This window comes from Suillus fuscotomentosus (genome assembly GCF_016647785.1).
Source record: "Suillus fuscotomentosus strain FC203 chromosome Unknown F5891scaffold_49, whole genome shotgun sequence".
Classification (NCBI taxonomy): Eukaryota; Fungi; Basidiomycota; class Agaricomycetes; order Boletales; family Suillaceae; genus Suillus; species Suillus fuscotomentosus.
In genome coordinates, this window is record NW_024539561.1 from 323,771 (window position 1) to 343,836 (window position 20,066).

The 20,066-nt window shown below is 42.9% G+C and overlaps 5 protein-coding genes across 5 annotated transcripts; 3 read left to right on the forward strand and 2 right to left on the reverse strand.

Moving 5' to 3' along the window:
* Positions 1-858: 858 nt before the first annotated feature.
* Positions 859-2,910, forward strand: F5891DRAFT_982936 (uncharacterized protein; the record flags this gene model as incomplete). The annotated part of the gene is made up of 13 exons (XM_041377274.1): positions 859-960; positions 1,212-1,509; positions 1,573-1,577; positions 1,611-1,675; positions 1,707-1,830; positions 2,001-2,074; positions 2,130-2,157; positions 2,212-2,307; positions 2,357-2,443; positions 2,515-2,568; positions 2,615-2,639; positions 2,720-2,782; positions 2,849-2,910. The coding sequence occupies 13 exons, from the start codon at positions 859-861 to the stop codon at positions 2,908-2,910; spliced, it is 1,083 nt and encodes a 360-aa protein (XP_041222723.1).
* A 4,574-nt stretch (positions 2,911-7,484) lies between these two features.
* F5891DRAFT_1192327 (uncharacterized protein) lies at positions 7,485-8,108 on the forward strand (the record flags this gene model as incomplete). The annotated part of the gene is made up of 2 exons (XM_041367593.1): positions 7,485-7,928; positions 7,980-8,108. 2 exons carry the CDS (start codon positions 7,485-7,487, stop codon positions 8,106-8,108), a joined length of 573 nt encoding a protein of 190 aa, XP_041222724.1.
* A 2,210-nt stretch (positions 8,109-10,318) lies between these two features.
* Positions 10,319-10,492, forward strand: F5891DRAFT_894049 (uncharacterized protein; the record flags this gene model as incomplete). The annotated part of the gene is made up of 1 exon (XM_041373339.1): positions 10,319-10,492. A coding segment is annotated over one exon (174 nt), but the record flags the coding sequence as incomplete, so codon positions are not given.
* A 1,900-nt stretch (positions 10,493-12,392) lies between these two features.
* Positions 12,393-12,602, reverse strand: F5891DRAFT_925508 (uncharacterized protein; the record flags this gene model as incomplete). Its single annotated transcript, XM_041373862.1, has 1 exon — positions 12,393-12,602. A coding segment is annotated over one exon (210 nt), but the record flags the coding sequence as incomplete, so codon positions are not given.
* Positions 12,603-16,610: 4,008 nt separating this feature from the next.
* F5891DRAFT_1113427 (laccase 2 precursor) lies at positions 16,611-19,418 on the reverse strand. Its single transcript, XM_041363753.1, has 13 exons — positions 18,985-19,418; positions 18,878-18,929; positions 18,757-18,825; positions 18,581-18,711; positions 18,504-18,532; positions 18,378-18,452; positions 18,297-18,324; positions 17,527-18,247; positions 17,454-17,474; positions 17,253-17,401; positions 17,176-17,199; positions 17,066-17,127; positions 16,611-17,012 (listed from the first exon to the last, which is right to left on the reverse strand). The coding sequence occupies exons 1-13, from the start codon at positions 19,104-19,106 to the stop codon at positions 16,909-16,911; spliced, it is 1,587 nt and encodes a 528-aa protein (XP_041222727.1). The 5' UTR covers positions 19,107-19,418; the 3' UTR covers positions 16,611-16,908.
* Positions 19,419-20,066: the final 648 nt, after the last annotated feature.

Here is a 20,066-nt window from a genome sequence, read left to right on the forward strand (position 1 = left end):
TTGAAATTCGCATGAATAATAAATCGACATCCCATACACATTCCCAACAGATTCTTTCATCCACAAAGTCAACAACTCACAACCCACAGCTGTCTTCTTCCTCCAGCCTCGTTGCTCCAGCACAGCTATACGTCTCTCAAGCAACCTCGTGGACTCACATGGATTTGGCCAACAAGGAAACTTCAGGGGCAGAGTAGGTCAAACTGGAAAATTTGAATAGTTTTAAAGTGAAGCATAGGGAAATTTCAATTGAACAGCTGCCACTCAGCCCACCACTCACTCCTGTATCTACCACTGACAGTATGAGCACACACATTCTAACACCGCCACTGGAAAATGAGGAACAAGACCTGGAGGAGGTAGACATTATTAACCATGAATGACATCCACTTGCACACACAAAGTCAGCAGCCAGGGTTGATAGCTTGTTTTTACACGACCATAATAGCCTCAGTATTGGTTCAGAGACAGATAAGAAACCTCAGAGTTGAATGAATCGCAAACCAACACATCTAAACTTTGAATTTAGGGAGCCTTCACCTCAGCCTTGGGATATCATTGATCCAGCCACTCATTTCCTCAGACAGGTCCCCCAAAAGTCATCTAGAATGAGATCAAGTGCCTTCAATCTATGCCACTATGGATCTGCATTTCTATCCATTCCCGAGCTTTCTCTGTGGACACATTGCTCAACCTTCCTATCAGTTTTGCACTCGATGATATTGACAAAGGATTGGCCCCTACATTTTTTTTCAAAGAACATGCTTTACCTGATTTGGAGCTTCCCAAGGACTTTTTATCGTGTCCTATCCCATCTCTCACACTCTTGTCAGAGCTTCAGCAACTGTTCAGACAAGCATGGTTCGATGGGTGCCATTCCATTATTCATACAGCATTCCCAACAACTCCACTATCATATTAGTACTCTATGGTGCAGGTCATGAATGCTCAGAGTACGTGGTGGGTTGTATGGGATTGGGTCAAAAAGAGACGAGAGTCTGCAGACGATGATGGTTTCATGGTTGTTATGGAGATGTTCTTTCTTCCACAGCTTCATATTCCAGGCTTTTGCATCTTGTCATGCAGGTCTATCATTTAACCTCTCATTTGATAGCCTGACAAGCTGTGAGGCCTTGCAATAACTTCAGGACATGCAGAAGAATGAGCTAGACCTCTGAATGAAGATTTCGACTCACCAATACAAACTTTAGGAGCAGCATGGTATTGCAGATGCAGATGAAGAGCCAGCATCCACTCATGATGCCAATGCTGATGCCTTGGATGGAAGTGATGTAGCAATCGAGGCCGTCTTACAGCATATTGCAGATGGCGGCAGCCAGGACCTGCCAGCAGGCTACAGTATTGATGATAACAGCTCACTTATCACACATAACGAGGTGGAGGTGTATGAGTCGGAAGTTGCAGGACATGCTCAGGTTGCCGAAGCTTTGAATATGGGCAAGGGAGGAGAGGAAAAAAAAAAAAGATCCCTAGTTTCGGGAGAGGACAGTGCAGGCACACCGCAAACACCTTGTATAATGATTTTTAGTTATACTAATTAGTTGTCTATAGCAAATGTTTGTCTTTTTTATGTTATTTTACTAAAATAGCTTTGTGACCCAAAATTTAGTGTGATTGTCACTTCAAATAGCTTTGATTCATTGGAGGGTGGGACGTGTGATGAAGTTATGGTTGTAACTCTATAGTACTAGGAGTACTATCTTAGCACCGGTAGTGTTGGCCTACCAGCCACCACCACAACAAATAAACAAACTCATCCACCACACATTGGAGTCAAACACTATGATTGATGAAGCTTTGCACATTTTGGTAAAATTACTTTGTGTGCTGCCATGATCTCATATCTCTACTTACCCTTTACTGTTGATTTCCCAATTCTCCAATCTCTAATCAACATAAATCATAGCAGTATCAATGCTGGTATGTCCAATGATAGCTTCTCATCCTGTACTTCATCCTGTGATTGACATCTATAACAGAAGAGAGTTCCGCTGGACCGCAGTACTCCTGCCTGGCTGATGGAGTTAGGGCAGTATGCTCAAAAAGTGAGACAGTGAGTATCTGTTACTTTGACATTGCATATCCAAGCTGACTTTTATCATATGTAGAGTGCCACTTCTAGGCCCAGACTTTACAGTATAGGGACTGCAATTTGACCTTCTTAAGTTGGTTTTTGCCTTATAACAGTAGTGCTTTGACTCTAACATAGGCAGGAATGAGGTTTATGGAGAATGGGAGGAGTTTGTTCATCTGTCCAGAGTTACCTATTATTACAATAGGACAAGGGTAAGTACTGACTGCATGTACATATTACACTTATGTTTTGTAAATTTAGAACACATATACTGGATTGAACATAAGAGATTGCTCTCAGGATCATATCGATAAGTTCAAAGCTTGGATTGAAGTAACACAAGGCCAAGTATAGGGATATCTACCTTCATTATCTGGTGGCACTGGAGGCACACATTATTGGCTGGCTGGAACCCTTAGATGGTACCCTTCTTTTCAGAAAATGTGACTCTGCCAATCGATGGAATCATAAATGTATGTGACTTTTTGATGTCTTTACCTGACCTTTGATATTGTGCAGGACTTGAACTTGAGGCCCAATTTTGGTAAGCAATCCTAAATGGTGGCATAGTATGATTCATTCACAAACTGCATAACAGGAAGCATGTAGAGTTTTTTCCCTGAGACTTCAAGTTGGATCACATCCTTCTACGACAATTGCGCAATGAACTTGATTGGTTTCATGCAGGTGAGTTCTATAGCATGCAGCACTGAATAGCCTGACCTGAATGAACAATAGATGCATTAATATTAGAAAGTTCCACCTCAACAACTATATTTTCCAACAGGGAGACAATGGAGGAAATCATCAGCTAATTAGCCAGTCTTGGTATGTTCCCATGCATTGCTCTATCGTACCTTGATGACCAGATATCAGATGGTCTTGCAGGACCTGAAGGAATCATAACAGAACCAAGTATTGTATTGCTTGGTTCATAAGCTTTCAAAAAATCTACAGCCATATCCTTATTTCATTTATGACAGGTAGACTATATCACTTGCTTCGTCGGTAGTCGCAAGGTGTTAGTACTGGACTGATTGCAGAGTCTATTGCAAAGGGATCTATCATTTTCTGTGTGAGCTGCTTGTTTGCAGGTATGTTTGCACAATTCTTCAGCGAGAAATTGAAATCTTTGCAATTTGTGGTTTGTTTATTTCATTTTTCAGTTGCTTAAGTCTAACATATAGTTTGCTAGGCCTATTACCTGGATCAGGGGATGACAGTGGTTATTATGGTGCTCAGCACACCCTGTTTTTTTGTATGATGAGGCAAGTCAACTTTTGGTCTGTCACTTGTGTTTACTTATAGAGAGAAAAGCATCACATGGTCTGGCTTTGGGTTCCTTGTGAGTGCCTTTATAGATGCCCAACACTTCAAACCTGCTCTCATTACATGTGCCTGCTGCCTAGCTGTTGTGGCAACCATTTTAAGCCCCTTGGCTTGGTATGGTTTACATGCAGGGGTGACACTGTATGTTCATCTTGAAGATGACTGATCTAAATAAGTAGGTTAAAGGTGGCTGGATGATGGGTGGTCTATTCATTATTATTTTTTCTTTTATCTGTTCTTCATTGACTAGTTCATTTTTATTTTTGTTTATTATCTAATGGGGTGGAGCCCTATAGTAGACAATACATGTGCTATTTAACTATTTATATATGTGCTCTGAGGTGTGTAAGGGTCTTTCTATTGGTCCAGACAGTTGCGAGGATAATTACGCCAACTGAAGGTGTATGAGATAATGGTAGAGACGGTGCAGGTTTCATTAGGCTACATTCTCTTCTTTGTCTCTGGATTGGGGGGGTTTACATCTCCGAAAACTTGTTCCAGCCTTCTTGTTCGTGTAATGTAGTGGAGCAGTGGTTTGGTGTAGTCTTGGTTATTGAAGAGTTTTCGTAGCTGAGTGGGGCAATGTCTGAGTTCTTTCCTTTAAGAAGGCTATGCATTGTCTTACGTATTTGGGGCAGACTAATAGGATCATTGACTAGTATATTTTAATTATTACAAGTGTCACCTACGGACAATTCTGAGCCAAAAATGAAAGGGGCTTGAGTAGAGTGTGCACATGGTGTCAACACCAATTGGAAATATAAAATATGTAGAAGCGCTATCAACACAATAACATAGTTGGCCCACATATGCTACAGGGGACAGTACATTTTCCTGATCATAAAATAATTACTGTATCATGGTCACATAACATAGTCATATAACCTCTTTATCAATCATTTAGAGGTGGACAACCAAAGATATGAGATAGTTAACTTAGGCTGAAATATCACCAGAAGGGCTGATGATAATAGGCCCATACCAAAGGTCCTCAATATTGCAGCCAGATGATACAGAGCAGCCATTGAGTAAATATCAGTTGTTATGTGATATAGTTATCCAATATCATCATCACAAATTGAGAGGTGGATAACCAAAAGTGTAGGACGATAACTTATATTCAAATATTGCCAAAAGGGTAGATAGAAGCAGGCCCATACCAAAGATCCTCAATGTTACAGCCATGTGATAGAGAGTAGACATCAAATAACTATGTGATATCTCATTGTCAAGCATTAACAAGGTTAGTCCAAAGGTACTTTGTTTGTGCAGACTTATCAAATATAACTAGATTTACCTAAGTCTCAGCATTTTCCTGATGATGGTAAGGATACCTATGAGTAAATTTGTATTGTGCCAGAGGACATACCTAAGTCCCTCTTTGCCACGCCTGATGAAACGATGATCAGCCACATTATGCAAATAGGTAATTGTAATGTGGAAGCTATGTACCAGTCCTTAATGAATCATATTTTTGGCCTATACATAGGCATCTTCATGGATGTCTATCTTGATGATATCATCGCACACTCGGACACTGCAGATAAACATGTACAATAAGTACAGACCATGATCAATATTCTGCATGATTAATTATTTCTGTCTGAGGGAACATAAGCTGCAATCCTTTAAAACTGAACTCACTATACTAGAGCACATCATTGATGACCAAGGTATATGTCTGGACTCACATAAGGTTGATAAAATCATGAATTGGAAGGCACCTACCTTGAAGAAACTGTTAATGCAGTTCATTAGCTCAGTCGGGTATCTAGCCACCAGCTATGATGCTATCAGGGTGCACATGCAGCATCTCTCAAAGATCACTGTACAAACCACCTGCTGGGACTGGACTCCAATAGATCAACAAGCATTTGATCTAGTGTAAGTATGCATTAATGCTCATAGAAACATAAGACAAAAAGCACTTGACCTACTGAGAGTATCAACAGCACCTCTCTAGTCAATCTCATGACTGACGTGTCCTTCATAGAAGCCAGTGATGTACTTTTGCAGGGTGACTTGGTCTAGCAAGCTGATGTAGCTGTGTTCTAGTCCAGGAAGTTTAACTCTGCACAACAAAACTACCTGGTTTACAAACAAAAACTATTAGCTATTGTAGAGTCTCTGAAAATATTTCAACACTTACTAATTGGCATTTAGTTCCATATCTTCACTGACCATAAGGGCCTGGAGTGGGTCACAACTCAAAACAAGTTGTCACCTAAACAAGCCCAGTGGTTAGAAGTCTTAAGCAAGTTCAATTTTCACATTAAGTACTTACCAGAAGCAGACAACACCCTAGCTGATGCACTGTTATGCATATACAGTAATGAACCTAAGGATATGTAAGGGCACCAAGCGAGTTTATCAGCATGGAAAAAGAGAATGCACCAAGGACTCTCCTTCTCAATTTTGTCACTGCCCTGGTGTACACAGGGACCCCTCTCTTTTTGGATGTCACTAAGAATAGGCAGCTTGTGCACCTGGTAGAGAAGCTAGTGAGTAGACCTGGCAAGTTCTAGCCAAGCAACAGGTGCACTAGGCACCCTCACCAAGGAGACCAGGATAGTGAAAGAAAAGGTGTTCCTCAATAGGTCTTGGCAAATCCACCAGGCAGTGGTATTTCTCAGCAGGTTCTAATAAACCTGCCTAGCAGAGGTGTTCCTCAACAGGTTTCGACATACCCACCAGACAGAGGCATGCCTCAACAAGTCTTGACAAGTCAAAGAGACAGTGAATATCAACAGGTTCTGACAAATCTATCTGTTATTTCAAAGCTACTAATCAACTACTGCATCAGTACTGATATGATTGGTGAAGGACCACTCATCAGGAGCAACATGAGATCCCTTAAAAAGAGGGCTAGCATGCACCAGAAAAAAGTGCAATCTCACCCTAAGGTGGTTGCCCATCACTCAGACCAATTGCATTCCAGCAACTTAGTAGACCAGGATATCAAAGGTGAAGGAGTGACACTGCAAGTTGGAGAAGAATCAGCCTCTAAGTGTATACTAGGAGACTCACCTGCCACTAGGAACAAGAGAATAATTCTAAAGATAGGTAGTAATCCTTCAGAATCACTGGAGGGCGGAAAGGTGTCCAGTGTGAGAATTGACAGTGCTAAAAGAAAGACAATAAATATGAGTCCACAATCTGATATAAGCAATGAAGTTATTTGGTCTAGACATTCAGAACACACACAAGTCCAGCCAGATGTAGGCAATGTCATGGGTATCCGGCACCCACTGTGGGTCATGGGTGTGGGTACCCAGGGGTATGGGTGGGGGTAGGCACTTAGGATACCCACACCCCTATCCACACCCACACAGTGGATATGTAGGCAAAAAAATTATCTTTACACTGTGATATATGATTCAACTTTGTCAAATATGCTAGTGGTGGTCTCAGTAAATGGTATGCCTAGGTTAAATAGCTAACAACTTCATTTTCAATAATACTATCTTTGTCATCTATATTGATTCCATTTATCATGTTATATGTAGACTATAGAAACACAACTTTGAACTTTGGTTCAGTAGTGTTCAATCCCTATGTTACTGATATGTTAACTAATTGATAAGATAAACTAGCCATAGACTCATCTTAAATAGCACTACAATTTTCATCAAGATACATAATGATAATAACAACTTGTGTTTGGCCAAACTCATCAATATGTATTTTTATTTTGCTCAAATTACTAAGGTAGATGACATCCAAATCCAGCCACATTTTGTATCACCTCCGCGTACAGGTTATTTCACAAACATACTGCATATTAGAGCCTATTAGCATGCAAGAATGTATTCCAGATACCTTTGGCTACAATATGATGGAAAAAAAATCAAAGAATATTTATTTCCTGTGATGTTATTTCGACTTTTATGAAAAGTGTCCAAAACACCTCGAATAGTCTTCAGACACAGACTGATGAGAGAACATAAATTTGATGTCGAGAATTTGGCCATGTCACGTGATATATAATCTTACATAATCCACCAAAAATGCGAAGCAAAGTCTACCAGGAGATTGGCTCACAAATCTCAATAAGCCAGCTATGGGTCGCAGAAAGACCTGCATTAAAAATAGGCTCAAGAACCTGCATAAAAATCCCCTTAAAGTCAAGTCCCAAGCACCAGAACCTGTCACATCAAGCACATCAGAGCCTGGAATAGACTGTGACTCCAAGTCAGAAGCATATACTTCTGATCTTGAGTTGGAGGACAGTGAGGATGAGGTCGTGCAGGAAATTCAAACAGATTCGGACCTTCTTGCCTTTGCTGCCAAACTCCAGGCAGCACATGACAGTATGGTTAGAAAGGAGAGGGAAAGACAAGAAGCCACAAAGAGAAAACCAGTCTACATGGGAAATTCAGATCGGACAAAACGGAGGCAGAGACTCGAGGGAAAGAAAATGGAGGCTGCTGGATTCCCATCCATAGTGTCATTCTTCCGAAAAAATGCAGAACCTGACAGCAGCAAACAGGAAGACAGAATACAGGTGCAAAATAATGGATGTGAAATTGGAATATGCTGAATGATTTTCCGTCAGATTACCAATGGCAGCCAGGTGCAAGGAGCCAGATATGTCACGGCAGATCCGGAGATTGTTGAGACCCAACAGCCATCTCAGTCCGAACGAGTCTCGAGATCTCCCAGCTTTGCGAAGAGCCAAGGCTGAATTGATAGTGAGGCACAAGAAAGATAATCTCAAAATGTTTATTTGTGCTCGTGTCATCAGTATGATTACTCTTATCAGTCTGTATATTGATCCAGAGCTTGGATTTGGGTGGACGAAATGCTCTAAGCTTGCAGCAGAAGCAACTGGAAGAGGGGTCAATCATGCCCGAAATTTACGCAGATGGGTTGTGGACTACATGTGATTCGGGACACTGCCCCTCCATAGATATAGCCAAATGGGAACCTCTATCCTTCAAGACGAGGACCTTGCACAACATATACATCTCCACCTCCAAGGCATTGCAAAGGACGGCTATGTGAAAGTACAAGACATTGTGGATATTATGGCAACTGCAGAGATGAAACAGTACCTAGAGTCAAAGACTAGCATCACCATTCAGACAGGTCAGCATTGGCTGCATAAGATGGATTGGAGATACAGGAAGGCAACAAAAGGAATGTACATTGATGGCCACGAGCGGGCTGATGTTTTCAAATATCGGAAAGGATTTTTGAGCCACATGAATGAGTATTCAAAACGGATGACAACTTACGATCACAATGGAAATGTCCTATCCCTGCCCACTGGAATTGATCTTGCTGCCGGAATCTACCCACTCGTCAAAGTGACCCAGGACAAATCTACATTCACGATGCATGATAGACAACAGACGAAATGGGACCACAAAGACACAAAGCAACCAGAGGCAAAGGGAGAAGGGCCCTCGTTGATGGTTTCAGGCATGTTGACTGAAGAATGGAGAGAGTTGAGGCATGGCAACAGGTGCATTGAAGATTTACCATCATTCCCAATTGTAACTTTGCCTCCGCAGTGAATCCCAAGTGCTGTTTAAGCCGGGTAAAAATCGAGACAGATACTTCACCAATGATGACCTTGTGAAACAAGTTGATAATGCAATTGATATCTTCGAGGAGAAGACTCACGGTTTCAAACGAGCCCTGTTCTTGTTTGACAACGCAACGTCGCATCAGAAACGGGCACCTGATGCCCCGAGTGCAAGAAAGATGGTGAAAAACCCAAAGCTTGGGTGGACGTGTGACCCAAATGGACCAAAAATGCGGAATACAACCTTGCAAGATGGAACACAACAAAACCTTTACTTTCCAGATGATCACCCCACAATGCCTGGGTGATTCAAAGGCATGCAAGTCATTCTGGATGAGCGTGGACTCTGGCGAGCAGGGCTTCATGCAGAATGCAAAGACTTCAAATGTGCCGAAGGTGCCATTGATTGTTGCTGTCGTCACACATTGTTCAATCAACCTGACTTTCAGAACGTCAAATCACATCTCGAAGAACTCATCACTGCCCATGGACATCTGTGTGACTTCTATCCCAAATTCCACTGCGAGCTCAATTTTATTGAGCAATATTGGGGTGCTGTCAAGCTTCTGTATCGCTCAGGTCCTCGGATCCACAAGATGGAAGATATGGAAAAGCATGTCAGTGCATGTCTTGATGATATTCCATTATTGCAGATCCAAAGGTAAGCTTGAAACAATCTTCAGCCAAACAACCACATCTAATGGCGCTGTCTCCAGGTATGCAAATCGTTCCACAAGGTTCATAGATGCATATACCAAGGGTCTTACAGGGCCACAAGCAGTTTGGGCGACGAGGAAATATCACAGACATCGAGTCATTCCAAATTCTATTTTGGAGGCTTTAGACACAGCGGGAAAGATATGATTGACTACAGTGTATATGATTTTGACAAGGCAACGGTGAAAGAAAAGATCGCGACTGGCAGATTTGGCCGTGGGAAACATGACATAAGCAATGTGGCACAGTGGTTGAATCAAAATGTCATCTACCTTACGACCTGTGAATAAAAGGTATCTCTTGAAGTTCCACCCTGTTTCTTCTTCCGACCTTGCTCCTTCACATCCTTTGTGGAATTGGAGAACAGCTTGATGTGTGCATCTTCATTTTTCTTGCACCAGGCAAATAGATGTTCCGTATGAGTGCTACGAACCCCCTCCCAATGGATAGTGCATTTCTCCCCAGTGTCTGTACTGGCGGATAGGGAACTGCATGGGTATGGGTACCGCTGGGGTACAGGTATGGGTCTGAGGTCAGGATACCCTTACCCCTACTCATACCCACACTGCAGGTATCAGTCAAGGTTTGCACTCTTTGTTTGACGCTTTGGCACATATTGCTTATGTTATATTGTTTGCTCTTGTTAGATTCTAAAGGATGCCACACTTTACTTCTCGCATACAACACCTAACCTTGCGACAGTGATACCAGCAATGGATTACATCGACAAGATGCTCACATCCTATTTGTACCACAAGAAATATCTGTCTTTGATTCATTCAGCAGTTTGGCTTGCAAAAAAGACACTCAACTGGTACTATCAGACCATCTTCTTCAACACAATACCTATTGTCAAGTCCCACAGCTGAAGTCTATTGTCATGTGAGTTGTCCTTGATCATTCTTGCTTGTCTTTACTCCTTGCTCGTTTTCTCAGACCTCCACTGCATCCTCTCATACATTGCACGCACCCTCTCATATCCCACACACCCTCTTGCACCTCTCAGACCTTCACCCTCTCGTACATCCTGCGCACCCTTCTCATGACTCCAATCCACCCTCTCATACATCCAGTGCATGCTCTCATGAGTCCATCAATCCTCATTCGAGCAAAATCCATGCTGATCCGAGTCATTGCCCACCATTCACAGTTGGTCAGTCCATTGATCCTGATTCAGGCAAGAGCCATGCTGATCTGAGTCATTGCCCACTGTTCGCAGACTATGAGTCCATTGATCCTTGTTCAAGCAAGAGCCATGCTGATCCATGTCATTGCCCACCGTTTGCAGTTCGCAAGTCTGTCGATCCTCATCTGAGCTTGAGCCACACTGATTCAAGTTGCTGCCCACCATTCGCAGGAGGTGGGTGTCTCATTTTTACAATTACTAACACTGGAAGCATGAAAAATCTTGAAAAAATCCTAAAAAAGGTTTAAATAAATTTCATGATTCTGTTGCCTGCAAAATGCTGGTTAAAATCTGAACTTTCTATCTACTTTTGTTTGGTGCAAAAGATTGATCTTAGTTAAATCTTAAGTCACTGTTCATCCACAATATTGTCTCAACACGTAGTTTAACCATTTGAACAATTTTTCTCTGGTACAAACCTAGACAAAACTTTGACTTTGTGCTATGATAGTGAATAAACTTTTGAATAACTTTTGTCAACATTTGTGCAACCATAAAAGTTGATGTTTTTATCACCCTTTTGTTAATGTATGCAGAAACTGTGCAATCACCACCTATACAGGCCTGCCAGTGTGCTTGTTTTGTACTTTTCCTCTGCTGTACATCTCCACACAGTAGTGGTCACTAATAAATATGTGTAGTACAGATGCAGCACATGGTTATTTATTTTATTATTGCTTCATCATCTCTCTCTTGATGTATTTGCCTTATAGGACGTCTATCTGGCATTTTAAAGACCTTTTCAGAATCACACTCAACTTTCAAAGCCATGTATGGAGTATTCTTGATGGTCCTCTACTCAGTCCATGGTTATTGTTTGATCACTATTGTCATAATTCACACTTTATGCTGCATCTTTTGCCCAGCTCTCACATTTCTCTTGGACCAAGGTAAGTTTTGAAAAGGCTCAAACCATGAGATCTCTGGTTTTAATGGCAGCATGATTGAGCCTCGCCCATTTAGTGCTGATATGTGATGAGTGTGCTTGTACTTAGCGCTAGCCGTTCTGCTGCCAGTGAGTCCTCTCACAAATATATTTCCATGATCCTTCAAGTCCAAATGTTTTGAACTCCTGGATCATTCAACAGAATCTCCTGGAACTAAAAGCAACTCTGAACCTACTGGCTCAGTGTAGTGGTACATTGTTATCCAGCGATTTCGAGTGCTTTGAGCCAATGCAACTACATATGTGGAAGGGATTGCACAAATTGGAAAAATACTGTAACCCTCTGTGTCTAAGTGACAGAATGTTGTCCATCAAATATTGTATTCAAATAGTCTCCCATGTTCACTGGTACACCAGCGTGTCCATCTCTTCTTTTGAATAGTTTGGTGAATATGCTTCTCCAAGCGACTTGTGAGCAAAATGTGAATCACAGAAAGTTCAGGATCATGAAGAGCTTCTACAAGGAGGTGGATCAGATCAGTGACTGTTACAGGCTGGCATTTATCAAGGGTATTGACAACGAACACCAAAGGTGAATACTCCCACAGCTTGAATTGCAGGTGCCAGAGAGGCTGGCAAAATAAGGCCTCATCTGATCATGAAGAGACTTACTGGAGTCTAGAACCTGTGGATTGTTGTGGATAGCTCTATTCATGTCCTTCTGGATGCTAGGAAAATTGCCCATGAGCTGGTAGGCAAGGGTCACAAAGAAATATTTGGTTGTGCTACATTTTGTGTGCTTGTGCGAGAAAAAGAATGTCCCTGCAAGCCTTGTTTCAATTTTCATCTCCTCTGTCATTTTCAGACCTCAGCCACAGTGAATGCCAAGGTCCATCAAATATTGTATTCAGATACCATACCTCACAGTCTCCCATGATCACTGGTACACCAGCAAAGTGAAGGAGACAAAAAAATACAAGCAAACTTGCGCAGTGCAGATGAAACACCTGTTGAGGTGGAGCACATGATGGGATTATTTTAGATAGGTTATCTCTGACTCTCTGGCAGCTCCCTATTAAATCATACATATAAAATACCAATAAGCTTTAGCTGATGTTCTGACACAAAATTCTCTCCTGAAAGCATTTTAAATCCCAACAAACTTTTGATTCACAGTAAGATTAATATATGTAACTGCAACAAAGTTAATGCATTGCATTGTTTTTGGATATAAAATAATAACAGCATAAGAAGTCTGCTTGAATCCTGAACAAAGGTAAACAAAAGTGAGAGACAAAATGTTGATCTAAGCTTGATTACTACATTGAATATTATCTGATGCATTATAAAAAATTCATCCAAGATATCTAGGTAACAAAAACATTAACAAAAGAGTGATAAAAACATCAACTTTTATGGTTGCACAAATGTTGACAAAAGTTATTCAAAAGTTTATTCACTATCATAGCACAAAGTCAAAGTTTTGTCTAGGTTTGTACCAGAGAAAAATTGTTCAAATGGTTAAACTACGTGTTGAGACAATATTGTGGATGAACAGTGACTTAAGATTTAACTAAGATCAACCTTTTGCACCAAACAAAAGTAGATAGAAAGTTCAGATTTTAACCAGCATTTTGCAGGCAACAGAATCATGAAATTTATTTAAACCTTTTTTAGGATTTTTTCAAGATTTTTCATGCTGAAAAAGTCTTTCATGCTTCCAGTGTAACTTCATATTTATATGTATTACCTGCAGGTAAACCCTGTATGGGTTAGTGATGTAAAAGTTCAGTCCTGGACTGTGGTTCAAACTGGATTTTTAGTGGACTGAACCGCAGTCCAGTCTGATGTTCGATGGCCGGGGAGAACCGAACCAGGTGTTCAGTTCAACATTCAGCAGTCCTTGGACTGTTTTGAATGTGTTCAAACGCGTGCAAACGCATACTTATTTTTTGCATGATGACTCACAACTTCATCAATATCCACCATCGATAAGTGTTGCCATTATCACACTTCACACAGATCGGTCATCGTCATTAAATAACCTTGCAAATAAACTCGGTATCCATCTATTTGATTTAACACTCAATCAAGAAGACCAATAGAGAAGACCTCAATGAGTCACGAGACGACCTACACTGTAAGCAAATCTTTCACGCAATAATGTTTGATCAACTACTAATACTTGTGTTGTGAAGACCTCTGATCATGAAGCTCAATAAAGCAAGAACACAGACTGGGACCACAGTGAGTTCCCTGACTTTCTCCCCCTCAATATGTCAAATAACTAAAGCGCTGTAGGTGCCGATGGTGCTCTTCTTGACGCCGGTGATATCACCTGGTTTCACGATGCTGATGATGATACTCCGCTCCCTACTTCTCATACACCTTTGCCACCCCCTGCCATCATGATTGCTGGCTCACGTTGCTCTGCTTGTGTTCCACGCCCTGCCTCCAAGCTTGTTGACCCCAACAATGCTGTCTTGGGCAAATGCAAAGCTACTGGACAGCGAGTGGTACTTACTGAGGATGAATCTGAAGATGCAGTTGCCAAAGACCCTGAGTGGGATGACACCAACAAAGTACTAACTGATGCAGGTACTGCAACTGACATGGATACATGTACTGATGATGACACCCCATCAACATATCAACAAACTAAGGAGATGGGTGACGCAGACCGTGAGGTAAGTGAACTCTCCATTCAATTTTTCGTCCAACTTAACTTATTCTTTGTGCAGGGTGCCAAACGGCGTAAAAGTGACTTGACCGCCAACATTCATACAATATTCACTCGTGAGTCGAACACTATCATTTCTGCCAATCATGCGCTGAGGTCAATGTGCCTGTCCTTGAGCTTCTACAGTGGGTCTGGACTCAGTGGGCCTCACTCGCCTTCTTCTGTTGCAGAAGGTGTGCTTTTTTTTCAATAACCAATATCATACTAATCATTTGCAGGGTGTCAACCACTTTGTATGTCTTGCTGATGACAGTGATGATGTGCCAAACTTGCGAAAGAAGCAGTATGCTGACTTCAAGTTAAGTCAAAGTGATTGGGTCCAGCTTTCGCTTCTCCGAGAAGTCCTTCAGGTGCAGTATTAACTTATCTTCAAGTCTTCTATATCTAACTATTGCACTGTCTTACAGGAGCCTGCCAACACTACTCAAAGTTTTTCTAGCACAAAGAATCCAACAGTCTGGCAAGCAATTCCAGTGTTGGAGTTCTTGCAGCAAAGCTGGCAAAATATGGCAGATGATGAGAAGTTCTCCAGCATTGCTGATGCATTACAAGCTGGCCTTGAGAATTTGGGGAAGTGGAGCCAGAACACAGACGAGACAGATGTGTACTTTATTTGCTTGGGTGCATCTCCATATACTCAATAATTCTATCATTGACTGATACATGCATTGAACAGCTTCAGATCCTAACTACAAACTCAAGTATGCACGAGCACAATGGGACGCAGACGCCTTTGATGAAGGGAAGAAAAAGCTTGAAGCTGCAGTCAGTCGAGCTACCATTGCAGTCAAACATTGTTACTAACTGTTCAACAGTTTGACTATTATCATGCACTGGTTACACCTCAGCCCTCACCATCCGAACCCATTCCATCAGTGTCCAGTCAACCACCCACACAATATGGGCATTCATGGATGTGATTGGCAATTCTAGCTCACCAATCATCTGAAAAAGCATCGCCAATCCATGTCATGAACTCGCCCTATACTTAACTAGCCCATTGGAGGAGGTGGCTGATGTGGTTCACTGGTGGGGGGTAAGTACTCTATATTGTATTGACTGGCCTTTGTTGATGTGCTTGCTCTAGCATCATTCCACCATGTACCCCACCCTTTCATGCATGGCAAGAGATTGCCTTGCTATTCAAGGCTCTTCAACGCCGTCAGAACGGGCCTTCTCAAGTGGTGGCATGACAAATGATAGTCGACGCAACCAGCTTACACCTCAGGTCTTCGAGGCACTGCAATTGTTGAAGAGTGCCTACCATAATGGGCATCTACAGGCTGCAACTGATGCAACAGCGCATGTCGAGCCTGATGCTAGTGTAGGTGCTACTGACATGTAGAGTACATGATGTTTTGATATTGCTGCAATCCCAAGTCTCTTTCGCATGCATTGAGTCGGAGATGTTCAGTGTCCGAACGCCAAACTGAACGTGAACTGAACATCCCAAACGTGTTTGACTACGTTCGGTCCAGTGTTCAGCAAAATCACTGAACCAAATGCAATGTCCAGTTCAGCATTCACCAATTTTCCTGGTGAACCAGACTGAACCAGACTTTTCCATCACTAGTATGGGTACAGGTAAGGGTACAGGCTTGCCATACCCCCCAAAAACCTGTACCCTTCATGGGGGTGCGGGTGCAGGTAAGGTCTCCAACACCCCGGGGTTTACTCATGCAGATCCCTACTGGCGGACACACTGGCTCGAACTCCACCACCTTGACCTCTCTGTCCAGAGCACGACATGATTCAGGGCATTTATTACGACCATGATTGATGATTGGATTGATGCTTTGGCACTGTTGACACCAGTAATGACAATGTCAAGCACATACGCTGACAGGGCAGCACAGAGTTTGAAACATGCCATACCAGCAACACAAAATCTTGCTCTGAATTTTTTTCTACATTCAACTTTGAGAACCATTATTCTATTTTTACATAAATGTTTCCCACAAAGTCAAAATACTCTCAAAGCCGTGGCCTGAGCCGCCGGCTCCCAGCTTTTCAGAATCATGGGCCGGGCCAAAGCCCTAGTCAGGCCATGACTTTGGCCTGGCCTGGCCTATATGTGCCCGGCCTAGCCTGGCCCATGGCTTGAGGCCGGGCCGTGCACATCACTAATGACACACACACACCCATTGATTATCTGCTGGTCTGTTACAACAAGCGAAACGGGAGGAACTAAGATAGATGGAGATAGCAAAGTAGATGATGAAGACACGACCATGACAAGACAATGGGTAAACGATAAAGTCCTTCAAATAGATTGGTGATGGAGCAAGTACAAACAAGAGTAAGGACCGAAAAGCGCGTGATATAGCGCAGGAAATTGTAAACGTATGAACTCTAGGGGAGGTCCGTCAGGGATATTCTGATAAATTGAATAAAGTATGCTGATATTAGAAGGCTGCACACAAAATCAGTGGCCGATTCGGCGTTTTATATGACGTCGGCGATGCTGCTCCACGCTTTGTTCCGATGGTGCCAAGGCGTTGTAGGTGGTACATAACTGCTTCCATGGGCCTACGGAAACCATCAATAAGGACAGGATATAATATATCAGTTCCGAGCCTTACTTGTTATGTTCAGGCCTGACGCAATATCACTGGTATCCTCTGCGAAGATCACGGCCATACCCCTAAAGAAGTTGAATCAGATAGTCGCCTAGCGGCAAGACAACACCTACTGTTCCAGGTGGAAGTCAATGTGGCTGGAAGATGTCATTTGAATTAACCAGCTACAACAATAGTTTCAGGATCGTACCAGTGAAAGATCCATGGCCCTGGATTATCGGTTCTAAAGCGAATTGTCACATTGTCTCCTGATTCACCATTGCCCGTCGTATCCCGTCGTACAGGATTGGCGTAGTTGTAAACCTCAGTTCCAGCACTTCTTACCACAGAGAAGCTGTGCTGTGCAATACATGAACTAGAGTGCCAATAGGATATAACAAGCGATACTTACCCCGTGTAAGTGGAAAGGATGCTAGAATGATGGTATGAGAGACATAAGGTTAAAAGGTATTAGCATCGCCTACCGGTCCCTCAGGCTGTCCGCCGGGGATAGAAAGCTCGATGGTACTGTTGCCAGGCAAAGTGTAAACCGACCCATAGGGTTGCAGATCAGAAACGTCCAAATTTCCGCTTAAAACTTGTTGTAAGATCGGAGTGGAGGGCGAGGTGTAGGTGTAGCCATTGATGAGAAACCTCAAGTTGTCATCCCATACGGATTCTAGATTTAGCGACACGTCTGCGGCACCAAGCTCTGCGACACCAGGGGCTGCGGGGTCTACCAGCGCATGCAAGTTCTGTTCCAATAGAGGGGCCTGCGAAGTGGAATTTCTGTTGATGGGGTCTATTGGCGGAGCACCATCATATCTAAGTATCGCAGAGTGGAGACCTCCTGTAAAGGTGGTATCGTAATTGGGCATCGCATGAATCCAGTAGTTGTCGACCGGCTGGTTTGCAACCAGGATGAAAGAGTACCGTTGCCCGGCCAGAATTTGGATCGAGTCGACTACCAGAGGTGTCGTGTATTCACTGTCGGCCTCAATGACTGTAAAAACGTGTTTGTCGATCGTGAACACCCAGTTTGTTTTGCATGCCATACTCATTAACCGCATACGGTAGCGTACTCCTGGTGTGACTTGCACGACTGAAAGAGGTACCGGTGGTCCACCTGGATAACGCCCTGCACCATTGATGAGAGTCGAGGCAGGATTGTCGGTAAAGCCAACATCATAGGCGTTCACGTGGTACCTTTGACCAGATGATTTAATCAAAGCAGTAGAAGTGCTGATGATCCTACCAATCCACAAGAGTAATGATGGTTGATGCTATGTTGTCGTTAGCACATTCAACTACACATGTAGTCAAGGTTTAGACCGACCGTTATCAAAGTCATACAAGCTTCGGTAGGGGTCCTCTGGGTCATAGATGACCAAGGCCCCTCTCACACCTTCGCCTGCATCAACAGTGAGATTTGTGTGCACCAGTGAAGAATGAAGTTACCAACAGTACTGGAGCTGGAAATGTGAATGATACCTGATACACCAGTAAATAAATATATGTAAAGCAAAACGTACTTCTCACCAATATGAGCCCGTCTGGTTTGCTGGCGTGAAGTCATACACAAACGAATCCTCAGACGCGATGGGACACTGAGTCACCATTGCCGTTCCATCCATCTGGACCGACCCATGCTGCATGATTCCATGCCAATGCTGGAGCGAAGTCAGCGCCGTCCCAGAATACAAGAAGATACTAACAATGGTCGTGCTTATATTCATCGACTCATCCACCAACAAATCTGTGACGTTCACTTGAAAGCGTTCGCCCTTAATGGAGTAAATCTTCCTGGTAGGGATAGTCGCATAAAGAGACCACTACCTTTTGTGCAGAGAGGACTGGTCCAGGGGTTTGACCATTGACTACAATAGCACTGGAAATTTTTGTCAGGTATGAGATGTTAACCAACCGCAGGTCAGTAAACATACTCTATTGGATAACCGTCGGGGGCGATGACAGTGTTTGAAATGACAAGCTCAGCATTGAGTGCTGCACAAGACGACACCAAGGCCGCCAGAAAACAGATAGACAGAGAGCGAAGTTTCACCATCACCAATACTACCGAGAGCCTGTCGTCTGAGGTCTCATGGGTTGAGAAACTTGTTTTATCTTCCCTTGCCTTACGTATCGACAGTGTGCCGTCTGAAATCTCGTAGATATAACGGAATTACTTCTTCTCTTACGAGATTTTCGGTAAATATATTCTCTGGATCAAAGTAGGGAAGTCGCAGCGAGGCAGGAAGAACTGTATAGAGAGATTTTATGATGTGTGGCGTATTGAACAACAAAGGGCTAGGTCCGCTCTCTCGACGCAAGTAATGGCCGCATCATGAAACTGCTGAGTTGTGTAGGATGATCCAATATGATTGGTTGATAAAAATCCCGGAGAGAAAAGCATGCTACTTGGTACTAGTAGCTGCCCGAGCAGGGGGCCGAATTGGGGCAAATTTTGAAATGATGTTGCTATCACTCGGACCTTCCTCGCTTCCCTCAATCCCTACGCAACAAAGGTACCGTCACCCTAGGCCGCCAGTTCAGACGCCATTACCACGCAGCCCGCATGATCATTCAGGCCTCACGTTTCGTCATTCTTCCTCCGTCTCTTGCTATGAATTTGTATTTTGTTCATTTCATTTCATTGCTGACGTGGCAGTCAACCGGCAGGTTACAGTTTCTTGTTCTTGTTATGACAATGTTATGATAAGACTAAGGTTTGGGTGGCGCCTAAGTGTGATTACATGTGACGAGCGCTACTAAAAGTACTGAACACATGCGGGGTGATGGTACATATGTGAAACGTGTGATGAGTGCAAACGGGCAGTGTAGTGCTGCAACATTAACTTGAAACAAATATGTTGAGTAGAGTCCGGGCCGGGGTCTTTTCATTGTGAATGACGCAAGGGTGTCCGGACTTTTGCTAAGCTCAGGATTAACCTAGGTCGTTCGAAGGAACCGAGAAATTTAGGTCCGAACGAGGCCCGAATGATAGTGTAAATAAACGCTAGATGAC